Source organism: Lycorma delicatula, chromosome 1 (assembly GCF_047948215.1).
Source record: "Lycorma delicatula isolate Av1 chromosome 1, ASM4794821v1, whole genome shotgun sequence".
NCBI lineage: Eukaryota > Metazoa > Arthropoda > Insecta > Hemiptera > Fulgoridae > Lycorma > Lycorma delicatula.
Genome location: NC_134455.1, coordinates 157,986,187 through 157,999,519, shown reverse-complemented (window position 1 = coordinate 157,999,519; position 13,333 = coordinate 157,986,187). Strand labels below are relative to the sequence as shown.

The following is a 13,333-nucleotide window of genomic DNA, read 5'->3' as shown; positions in this document are numbered from 1 at the left end:
ATTTCATCAGTTTATTCTGATTTAGTGTTTTCTATTTGCTTTTTTCTCTAATAAATTTCTAATATACTTAGCACTCTGAATCCTGCAGTATAATGAATTTATTTCTATAAATAAATAATAAATCAAAATCCAATTAATCTCTTTAATTTATTTAAATTGTACTTCATATATACATATATATGAAGAAGAATTAGTAATTTATTCATACACATACCAACACTTCTAGTATACTAATATTAAAATATGTATCTTCCTTTCTTTCAGGAATGATGGCTGGTGCATATGTATGGGGTTCAGTGGCTGATACTGTAGGCCGCAAAAAGGTATTAATTGTGATCTCATTTATGAATGCTATATGTATTGTTGCTTCAAGTTTCAGTCAATCATATGCCCTCTTCATGATTTTTCGCTTCTTAAATGGAGCTGCGTAAGTCATCATAAATATTATTTATAAAGTATGTTATTTTTTTGCATGTAAACAAATCCAGTACAGAATTTTAGGTAGAATGGATGATGGTCTATAGAAAAATTTATTGTGAACAAAATCTTCTTCAATTAGTAGATCTTTGATTAGTAGATACTAATTTATTTATTCTCCTTGGTAATTACAGGTTAATGTTCAGTCTTAGTATTTTTTTGTTGTTTTGAGAATGAGATATGATTCTAATGGGTGAAATGATAAGTCTAATAATTGTTTGAAATCCAAAACATTAATATATTTGGTGTTATTTGTTCAGTCTGCCCTTGGAAAAGATGTTTTTTTTTTATAATTCATACAAAATAGTTTTTTTATATTTCCACTCACCTAGTTGTTCATTGACTGCATCTAGAAAACTTCAGGTCATTTGCATCTACCTATCAAAATCTCAAAGACAGGACAAATTTCTTCACAGTCAGTCTGAATTTAACTCCTCTGACAGATAATTGTTAATATTTTACATCTTAAAAGTCAGTAATTAAAATATCCAAAATGGTTGTGTAAGATTGACCAGCCTTAAGATGAAACTTAATAGAAATTTTTTTTAATGCTTCTTTAAATTTAGCTATAAAATTCCCTATTGCACAACACTGGATCAATCAACATATTTTTAATCTTTTTCATCATACATTTCTTTTTTTCCATTTTTTAACTTTATAACTTATTATTTCTGGGTAAACATTTTTCTTATAATTGAAAAATTACATTAATAAAAAAAATAAAAATTACACCCCAATCCAGAAATTGACCCAATTGTTTGGTTAATCAGTTAGTACCTAGAACAAGTTAAGAACCTTATTCTACTTCAGGCAAACAGAAGATGCAGTTTCACACATTCCACAAACACTTACTGTTTCTTGAAGATTAATAGTTAGTGAGTAAATATCTCATTGCTGTAGACTGCAATTGAAGTAACATTAAGGTCCATACTTTAAACATATATGAACTATATGATTTACACACATGTAATATCAGCCACATAACTAAATTTTTTTTCTAGCTGTCCACAAACCATAATTAGTAATAATTTACTTATTCTCTAGATCACAACAGAATTACACCTGATTACAGTGATTTTTTAATAGCAGATAAATTTTGTAGTTTATAAAAAATGCCAAGCCTGACTGGTATGTTTAAACCCAGAACCTTCTGGATGAAGGTAGACTACACATCATCATGGTGGATGACAAAATTAACAAGTATAAAATTAAAAATTTTAAAAACTATGTTAAAAAATGAAGTAAAAAATTAAAAGAATAATAAAATTAAACATCTTAAAAGTTTATGATATTTGTGGCTCAAAACCTACAGGGGAATCTGACAAATAATTTTGGGAAAGAACCAAGTCGATTACATATGTATGTGAACACTGATGAAACATAACCCCCATTTTTTCACTTTGGGGTTAACAAGTTTGGGTTTAAAAAGAATGAAATAAAAAACTTATCACTTAAATAGATAGAGTTCTCATGATAAATAGTAGTCAAGTGTAAATACCTAGTTGTTGTAAATCTACTAGTGATATTTCATGAAAATCTAGTGCAAAAGATATGCTTAAACACCAATATAAGAAACTACATTGAAACTGGCAATACAAATATAATACAATAATAAAAAGAAAAAAATTGACAATAAAGTTTCAACTAAATTAGTAGAAAATAATATTTTAGTAAATTAAAGAAAAACAATCTAATAATTAATGTTGCATTTCTTTTCTTATTTTCCAAACTCAATTCTTCATTTTAAAAATCCACTAATTAGAGCAAATTAATTTTCTTATTTTTTCCTGCATTAATTTTTTCTTCAGTTACCGGCTTAAAATTCTGATGTTATTGAATGATATTGTAATTTAAAAAACTTATAAAATAAGGAGCTCATTTTAATTTTTAATGAGGAAGCCCACTTTTAAGCCCTAATGTACTTCTAAAATAAGAAATTTTTGTTGAAATAATATTTCTGAATCTCAAGTTGTTGGATATAAATAGATATATGTAACTAATTTTATCGGTATTGGAATTCATTCTTAACAAATGTTATTTTATATGAAACGTTAATAATTGAGATATAATATTGTTTTATAATATACTTCTGAGGTTAATAACCTTAAGGATATTCATATTTTAAAGGCTGAGATTGAACACTGGCCTTTAAATTTAAAAGTAGATCTTTAACATAAAATATATAATACTAAAATAATATAATAAAATAAATATTAAAATAATGACATCATACAATAAGAAGAATAACATGCTTTGAATAAATTTTGTATTGGAAATATCAAGAGAATATGGATTGTAGTATCTAATTTGATAAATGTCACAGACGAGTGGAATAAAGATTAAATTTTATGGAGTAGGTGTTAAAATCATTAATATATTTACCCAGAAGACAATCTTCTGCAATATTAGATGACTTATTTTTTTACTTTTGAAACCTCTAAATTGTTGCGAAAATCTGGCTTAAATAATAATAAAAGAGTTAATCTATTGTTTTTCCTATATAATTAGTACAAAATTATTTTAGTTAACTCATATAATTTTGTATTCACTAATGTGATTATTTTGCTTTTATAATCAGATTTTCGTGATATTTTATGTTATTATTTTAAAATATTATGTATGAGTGTTTTTTTATTATTTTGTATGTTTGATCTTTTTTTTCTATGATTTTATTTTGACATTTGGAGTTTAGATATGTTGTTACTTGTTTGTATGATCTCATTTATTCATTGTAATATAATATATTAATTATATCTAAATATCTATTTTATAATTTGTTGATAAATTCTTCTTTATAAACTAAAGTTATTTTGTTCTATGTTTTAAGCGATTATGTTTCTAGCTTTTTTGTTGTTTTATGCATAATTTATTGTTGCTTAGTTAACCCTGTTTGTAAATATATTAGTTTTTTATTACCATATGTGGTATAAATATTTATTAACAGTTGTATTATTTCACGGTCAGTAGTGGGTGACAAGAAGTACTCTGAATATTGCTGAATCTTAAGAAGGGCCATTTTTATTAAATTGGCTTCCTGAGTGGGTTTTCAGTGGTAGTAGAGGACTATTTCTGTAAAGAGCTGTTCCATTTGTTAGCTCTTGAATAGCAATCAACATTAGAGTGATTCTAAAAACAGCGCTTCTTGCTTATTTGCCATCAGACGGAGCTGGGAGCCTGAGAAGGGTGGTTGGCGATAATGAAGTCGTCAAACATCTTTTCCCTTGTCTTCTTATTTTTCCTGAATTACCATCTGGGTTTATTCATCAATGATGCCCTGGTCTGGCCATGCAAGTGTTGGACTGCACTGATGGGTCTCTTCTGTTAGATAAGATAACAAATAGTACTGGTCAGAATAGTGATATTCTGACTAGTTGCTTTGGCTTTATTTATTACACACCACTGGTCAAAACAGCAAGTTTCCCGACTGTCTGCTTCATACTTGTTAATAGTGAATTAATTTGGTATTAACAGCTGGGAGAATAAATAACACTAGATTATTTTTATTTTATTTATTCATAAAAATTAATCACTATTATTATGTTTTTATTAGTAGTTAATTATTTTTTTTAAAAAGTAACTGGTTTCCTTAGTTAAACTCTAGTTCAGTATTCTTTGTTTGTGTTAGATCAAAAATTACCTTTCTTATTGTACACCATAGATAAATAAACAATATATAAAGAAGTACTTTGAATATTGCTGAATCTTAATAAGGGCCATTTATTGAATTATGTAATATATTTAGTAAATATCATTATTTTAACAATTTATTTTATTAATGTTGGTCACACATCCTTCTACAATTCTTTAATTGCTATTTTAAACTATTTATCAACTATTTTAAATTTAAATGAATATTTATTAATTATTCTTCATTATTGATGTTAATTCTTTAAAAATAATTATTAGTGAGATTAAAATGTTTTATTTCATGATTTGCAAATAGGTGTTGTTTTCCCAGTCAGTTTACTAGCTAGTACCGGATCTGAATGTGTGGTGTATATATATATATATATATATATATATATATATATATATATAAAAATAAAATGGTGTAATAATATATATATATATATATATATATATATTATGTGTGTGTGTGTGTGTGTTCGTGTGTGTACGCGTGCGAGCGTATTACCGGTTACTGGCTTGCCAGCCCTGATGTAGCTGCAGACCTAGTGCAATGTAAGTGTAAATGTACCAGTAAACATGTAGTCTGGAAGATACTGAGGTCGACCATTCCTGAGATGTGTGTTTAAATGAAACCCAACCACTAAAGAATACTGGTATCAACAGTCTAGCATTCAAATCCATATAAAAGCAACTGCCTTTACAAGGACTCAGCCTGAAAACCTTGACTTTGAATATCAACTGATTTTATGATAAGTTTAACCACTAGACTAAAATGGTAGGTTTTGCTAATATATATGCAGGTAAATTTATCATCTTTAACCGCATTAAATTTTATTCGTTCCTATCAGTCACAAAAAGGTTATTCTTAAGTAAATTTATTCTGTTTTCTTGAAACTTTGTAATGCACATTTTATTTTTCTAATTTATCATTTTGGCTGAGGATCTTGAATATGTCATTTCTGATCAATTTCAACACTAAACAATGTATGATTTTTTTATTATTATTATATGTTGGACTAAAAAATACAAATTACAAATTATTACTAATCTCATTTTTATGCCTATTTGACAGTCTAGGAGGAAGTGGACCTGTCATATGGTCATATTTTGCTGAATTTCAACCAAAAGGGAAAAGAGGATCAATGCTTAGCTCTATGGCTGCATTTTGGACTCTGGGTAACCTTTTTGTTGCAAGTAAGTTCATTTTAATTTCTAATACAAGTAAAACTTAATGTATTTTACACAATGTTAATCCCATGAGGTGACTACTGTAGACTACAGACCCTCAGTTTCTATTGTAACTAAATATTTTGAGAATGTGTCTTTTAAATAAAGCATAATATTGTTTTTTTAGATATGAAGTCATATGTCTTCACAACTGCAAAATCAGTTATTTTTAGTTATGATTATTTTCATTTAAGAACATTAACTATATTTAAAGGCAAACATAAAACTTGATATTGCCTTAATTATGAATAAAATAGAACAGGACATATGTCCAGTTATAATTAATTAAATAACATTTCAGCTGTACAAATCAATAAAATGTTCAAATTAAAGAAAAAACATACCTTTAAAATGAAAATTCTTCCAAAAAATAACAATCAAAAAGCCATCATTTGTGATCCACAATAATGCATTATGATGAACAGTCAAATCCACCAATATACTAATGAAGAATTAATTATAATATGAGTATAATATTAAAAAAACAAAACAACAAAATACACTTAATTAAACAGATATACAGATTCTGCAGTTCTAACTAAAACATTATGACAAACAATTCCTCAAAATTTTAAATAGTTTCATTACGGATTTCACTGTCAACTAATTTAAGACCTTAAAAATTAGATTTATATAAACAGCTTTGTTTCAGACATTTACCAGAAAAATTCGATTTAAGTTTCACTTCAAGTATTTTAAGAATTTTTAAAATCCAAAAATATACAAAAGAACAGACAATTTTTTAGATGTGCTTTATGACAATCTGACAGTTCATTTCCAAGATATTTATATTTGAGATTGACCGTTTGTAATGTAAAAATGTCGTACATGACTTCTTCAGTTACTTTTGGCCTTAAGATGGCCAAAGTCACTTACATAGCTGTCTTTATATACTATGGCACTAGAAGCGTTATGAATAAATATACACATACATATGTATAACAAGCACTATATTAAAATAAATTTAGTTTGATTTAAATGTTTTAAATATGAAGCTTGTAAATCTGTCTATTTGTTTGCAACAGTATCATGTGAGAACCAACCAGCTGATTGCTTTCAAATTTTCAGGGTACATTCATGTTATCCTAGGGAAGTGTTTAACCAACAGATCGAGGCCCTTTTTTTTCTTTGATATCTGTAAAATATTTAATATTCTCATAACCGTTAGGATAATGAATGTGTCAGGGACCCAGGGATGGAGCTACACAATCAGGCAAGCGAATTTTTATTTACTCTGCCCAGCAAATAAAAATTAAACAACAGTAGTTGTAAGCCACAGACTTTAAATTCTGTATTTTTTATTGAATTAATCAGGATGGGATAAATTGTTAAATAACAGTAACACAGCCTCCACATTTACTCACTGGGTTTATTAAAGTTTTGCTACACAGGATGAGAAATCCATGTGTTAAACTTGTTTGACCCAAATTCAAAGGAAAAGGATGACTTCACAATAATGACTCACAAATAGCAAATTTCATCAGTAATATACTACCTTTAAGACATGTTGGTCACTGATCATAGCTGACAACTGTTTTTTGTTTTTTTTTAGAAAAATAGTCTCATATATCTGAAATTAAGGACTGGATCCACCTCTGTCATTATTTATAGAACAAATACTCTCATAAATCTCATGCTGTTTTTTTTAATTAATATTACTTTTAATAATCTATTATGGTAATTTAACTAGGTTTAAACTTAGCATTTAATTCATATTAGTATGTGCTATCTTTACAATACAGTACAATATACATCACTTTGAATCTTTCAGTGTAAATTAATATAGCCCCAGATGTATTAGAGATTGTATGAGTGCCTACAAAATTTCCAACAATTATATTATTTCAAATTTTCTGACAATTTCTGTAAAGATTTTGTGAATAATTAAAATTATATCAGTATTTTACAGATCTGATAATCTCATAAAAGATGCTGAAAATGGAAATTAACATTTTGGATTAAAAATTAGCTCAGATGAAAAACATTTTATAATAGCACATAATTCAAATCAGATTTGTAAAACCTTATTTTAGCAAACACTTGCATTTGATGATGATCTGTAGTACCATAAACATTTTGAATATATGACACTCTTTCTGTGATTGTTGGCAGTTTAAATCCAGAATTAAGATGATATAGTATACAAAAAAATTCAGAGAAAATCATTGTATTTAGGAGACATAGTACACATATTCAGTGACTATGGAAGGAAGCTACTTTGCACTTGATTAGGTTGAGATTTGAATATGCTAATTAAAATAACCTATAATTTTTTCAGATACCCCTACTGTACTTCTTAATGTGATTTATGTAACTAGCAACTACATTATTGGTTCAGAACTAATGCTAATGTTGCATGTTCGCAACTCAATCAGGATACTGAGAAATTGACAATTGAAAATGTTTACATAATTACAATTTATTAGCATAAGGACATGAAAAAAATATGACAAATCAATAATAATAATAATAATAATAATAATAAAAAAAAAAAAAAAAATAATAATAAAAATAATAATAATAAATAATAATAATAATAATAATAATAATAATAATAATGCCCTGAGGTTGATAATCCCCACGTCCGGAACACAACATCTACGTTCCACGTCCAGGGCGGCAACAGCTGTACTCAAGTACATTACATATAGCTGGCTAACGGGGTTCCGAGTGTTGTTTCTCGGATATGCTTTTTTCGGCCGATTTTCATCTATAGGCCGAATTACAGGACTGGACTTCGCGGCCACCTGCAGATACGAAATTCTTAACGATTATGGAAATGGATTAATACTACCTTTAGAGCTGGTGATGTGGCGGCCACGGTCGAAGTTATTTGCAGGTGTAACGGAGACCTTTCGTTGTCCACATGCCCCCCGCGATGGCAAGCATGTAGTTAAGGTGCCCATGTTGTTCGGGGCATGGGAGCCCTGAAAGCCTCGGTGTGTAAGGGCCTGGAGTCAGTGTAGAGACTGCGCATCCGCTCTCTGCCAGGACATATGCCGGTTCCACCGGAGTACCGGAACGGACCTCCAGGGTTGGTAGAGTGGGGTTGTACCTCGGTGGCTAGCCTTACTACAGAAGGGATTAACCGTTCATGAATATTGAACAACCAAACGTGGCAGAACGTTTGGTAAACGTTCACGTAATCACCCTCGTCTAGAACCGGCCGTTTCGCCTGAGGCGAAACGCCGAAAGAGTGCAGAGTCAAGAAAGATTGAGATTGAGGCTAGAAAAAGCTTACAAAAAGCTTTTTTTAAGAGTAGTAATGTACCGAAACCCAACTATTTGGTCATTACCAAGGAGGATGAAAATTTCTCGAGGGTGAGTCCTTTTCTCATCGCTCGGGAGATAACCAAATGCGCTGGAGGCCCTGTAAAAGAAATAAGGAAGACCTTCACGGGACTTCATGTTGAGACTGTAAATGATACTCACTCTCAGAAGATCCTAGGGATTAAAAAGATTGGAGAACTGGCTGTACGCGTCGATCCCCACGGTACGCTCAACACCTCAAAAGGTGTGGTCGTCTGTCGAGATCTTCTAAATTGCTCGGAGCAAGAAATTGTTGAGGAGTTGTCATCACAAGGAGTAATAGAGTGCCGTCGATTGAACATGAGAAGGAACGGTGAGGTCTTACCCTCAGCTTCTCATGTCCTCACTTTCAACCGGCCTACTTTGCCGGAAAAGATAAGAGCAGGGATTCATCGTTTGGATGTGCGGGCATTTGTCCCACAGCCAATGAGGTGCTTTAAGTGCCAACGCTTTGGCCACACCGCTCTTAGATTTGAAAGACCGCAAATATGCGTGTGCGGAGAAGAGGTGCATGAAGGAGAGCCGTGTAAAGAGTCTCCTACACGTATCAACTGTAAAGGAGCACATTCTTGTAGATCAAGGAACTGTCCTGTCTACAAAGATGAAGTAGCTGTGCAGGAAGTAAAAACCCTGCAAAAGGTCAGCTACTTTGAAGCAAAGAAGATCGTAAACGCCCGCAGACCTAGAGCAACAACAACCTATGCTCAGGCTGTGGCTGCTGTTCCTGCTCCTGCTCCAGTTGCTGTTGATGAGAGTGCAATCATCAACAAACTCGCACCTATCTTGGCTGGCTTAATTGAGAGGATAATTGAAAATAAAATGAAGCCTCTCAGCACTAAAGAACCTGTTAAGTCAAGAATAATTGTACAGCCTCCTAAAGACACATCTCCAAAACAGAAAGTCGCTCCAGTACAGAAGAAAACGGACACTAAACCTGAAATCCAAGTCCGTCTTAGTGAGATTTTAGTTGATGAAAAGAAAGTGACAACTACAGAGTCTGTTATGGAGGCTCTCAAGCCTCCTGTAACTGAAGTGGCCTCTAAGCCTCAGAAGCCACAAAAAATTTCACAGGGGGGACGAGTGTCCCCCCTTCCACAGGCGGTGACCGGTGCGACCCCCGTGTCTGGGGTCGGCCAAGTTGCCGCCCCACAATCGGCGCCTGTAACCGGTGCCGATCCATGCCCGTCGTTGTCAGCGGCTTCGGTGGTCTCCGATTCGGAGACCGGAAGCTTCACGGGCGACGACCTTCTCAACGAACACGATGCTGTTCGTAAGATGGAGAAAAAAAGGACAAAAGGGTGGCCGAAAGGCAAACCCAGACGATAATATAATTTAAAATCAGCGAGTCGATAGTACAATGGAACATCAATGGATGTTTTTCAAACATCCATGAGCTCCAACGCTTGGTACATGATGTAGACCCGATTTGTATATGTCTGCAAGAAACGCATTTCAACCGAAATGAAAATTTTGAACTAAAAGGATATGATACATTTCGGCGAGATCAACCGCCAAATATTAGAGTTAGAGGTGGAGTAGCCATACTAACATCGACCAGAGCTACCGCCGAAGCTGTTGATCTATATACAAACCTGCAAGCGGTCGCCGTTAGAATGAAGCGTCCGTTTCAGGTCACTGTTTGCAGCATATACTTGCCGAATTTTGATTGGAATAAGGATGACATAGCAAGATTAATCTTTGAGCTCCCCCCACCTGTTTTACTGGTGGGTGACTTTAATGCTCATAATTCTCTCTGGGGAGCGGATCGAGTAGATCCCCGCGGAAGAGAACTGGAAAGGTTCCTGATGAATTCAGAACTTATTATTTTAAACGATGGATCAGGAACCTTTTTCAATGCCAGAGATGGATCGACGTCCTGTATAGATCTTGCACTTATAAGCGGATCGATAGCACCGAGGTACAGCTTCCATGTCTTGGACGATTTACATGGAAGCGATCATTTCCCGGTGCAAATTGTAACTGATGTTACAAGAAAAACATATCCCATCTCTAAAATATGGTTATTTGATAAGGCAGACTGGACGAGCTTCACAGCTAGAACGATACTCCCTGAATCAACTGGATTTATCGGGGACGATGTAGACGCCATAACAAATACGATACTTGAGTCGGCATCGAGATATATTCCCAAAACATCTGGGAAACTTACGAAGAAACCCGTTCCATGGTGGAACTATGAAATAAGTGAAGCTAAAAAAGAAAGAAAAGGGCGTATAACGCCTTTAAGAAGCGTCTTAGCATAGAAAATCTTGTTGCCTTTAAGAAATACAGGGCGTATGCAAAACGTCTTATGATAGATTCAAAGAAACGATCCTGGCAGCAATACGTGTCATCCATCGACAGAACCACTACTGCATCAGATGTTTGGAGGAAAGTGAAGGCGATTTGTGGGCGTAAAAATTTTGAACCCATAACTAGCCTTCAAGATGAAGATGGAATTAAGGACACTCCAAACGAAATAGCAGAGCTATTGTCCAATCACTTCGAGAAGGCCAGCAAAACGGCCAACTACGAGGAAGGTTTTCGAGCCAAAAAAGAAGAACTCGAAGGTCTACTAAACTTCAGAACTGAGTATAATTACTCATATAATGTACATTTAAAATGGAAGAATTCGTGAAAGCGTTGGAAAAAGCAGGTAACACAGCTGCTGGTCCGGATGAAATCCATTATAATATGATCAGGCAGCTGAATACCACTGCAAAACGCAGATTATTAGAACTTTATAATCAAATATGGCGGGATGGAATGTACCCGCAGCAGTGGAAAAAAGCTCATGTTCCAGTACCAAATAAAAATAAAAATTTAACAGATCCTAATAGCTACCGTCCTATTTCCTTGACGTGTGCTATGGGAAAAATACTGGAAAAAATGATTAATAATCGACTCGTCTGGGTTTTAGAAAAAGAAAACCTGATATGACCATATCAAGCAGGTTTTCGACAGTACCATTCCACCACCGATCAAATGATATACTTAGAGAACATTATATATAACAGCTTTATTACAAGGAAACATTGTGTCGGAGTCTTCTTCGATCTTCAGAAGACCTTCGATATGACCTGGCGTTATGGAGTAATGCTCCAGATATATGACTGGGGCATTCGTGGCAATCTGCCAGTACTGCTCAGCAACTATATGAATGACCGTACTTTCCAAGTACGAGTCAATAGCGAATATTCATCTGTAAGAATCTTGGAAAATGGCATACCACAAGGTTCGCCGTTAAGCGGTACCTTGTTTACCATCGCCATTAATAAATTGATATTAGCCATTCCAGTAGAAATCAGCAAAAAGCGTCTATGTTGATGATTTGGCAATTGTGTATGCCAGCAACAAGACTGCTATGGTGAGGTACAAATTGCAACGAGCGATCAATGCTCTAAATGAAGTTGCAAGGAATAACGGATTCCAATTCTCACCAGAAAAAACGTGCTGTGTACACTTTTGTAGGAAGAGAATTCCTCATCAAAGTCCTGCGTTGACAATTGATGATAATCCAATACAATATAAAGACAATGTAAGATATTAAGACTAGTATTGGATAAATCCCTTACATGGGGATTACATATACAGGACTTGAATGATAGATGCAAAAGTGCCATAAAGATTATAAAATGTTTATCGAACTTAAATTGGGGCTCAGACAAAGAGACATTATTGAGATTGTATAAAGCATTGGTTCAATCTAAACTAGACTACGGATGTATCGTACATTCATCCGCTAGAAAGTCGCACTTAAGAAAGTTAGACGTAGTTCATAATAGCGGAATAAGATATGCAACAGGCGCTTTCCGCACAAGTCCGGCGAATAGCCGGACAGCTGCAGTAGCCGGGTAGCCGGGTAGCTGCAGTATATGAACATCGTGCTACTTATTCCAGACCAGCCGGAATTAGGTACCACGAATTAAGAAGGAAATACGAAATTGCTATACCAGAAACACTAGCAATTTCCACAAGAGAAATACCGCCATGGCTCTTGCCAGCGGTAAATACTAGGTTGGATCTCTCTCAGGGAGAAATAAAAAAGAAACCAGCAGTTATCATCCAACAGAAATTTTTGGCAACCGTCAGTAGATACGAAGAACATATTAGAATTTATACTGACGGTTATAAAACCGAACATGGTGTTGGATGCTCCATATATATAAATGGAGAAGCCCATTATTGGAAACTGCCAGATATGGCCAGTGTCTACACGGCAGAACTTACTGCCATTCAGCAAGTTCTTCGATACATAGAACACTATTGCGAAGTGAGAGTGCTAATATGTTCCGATTCTCTTAGTGCACTTATTGCAATTCGGAATAAGAACACTAAGGATGTCCTAATTGCAAACATCCTGTCCATTTTATACGCTCTAAATGAACGAGGACAGCGATGCGTATTTGTATGGACTCCAGGGCATGCTGGTATTACAGGTAATGAAAGCGCAGACAAACCTGCCAGAAAGGCAACAGTCTGCGATAAATTGGATGCATTTCCTGTAAGAGTGGCAGACGTTAAAAACCGTCTAACTAACATAGTAAGAAACAAATGGAGTACTGATTAGAGGAGATTAAATACCAAATTAAACTCGGTAAAATCTTCTCCATATAAATGGAAAAGCGACGTGAAAGTGACTTGCCGTGAACAAGTAGCTGTGACCAGACTTAGAATCGGTCACACGCGA

General features: G+C 33.7%; 1 protein-coding gene across 5 annotated transcripts in view; it reads left to right on the top strand.

Annotated features, from left to right (window-relative positions):
- LOC142324692 (synaptic vesicle glycoprotein 2B) overlaps positions 1–13,333 on the top strand; it is a 241,801-nt gene that overhangs the window by 208,845 nt on the left and 19,623 nt on the right. For all 5 annotated transcript variants that reach the window (XM_075365602.1, XM_075365595.1, XM_075365618.1 and 2 more), the window contains 2 exons: positions 265–427; positions 5,180–5,301. In XM_075365602.1, the coding sequence (XP_075221717.1) occupies positions 265–427; positions 5,180–5,301 (285 nt within the window). The remainder of the gene's footprint in view (positions 1–264; positions 428–5,179; positions 5,302–13,333) is intronic.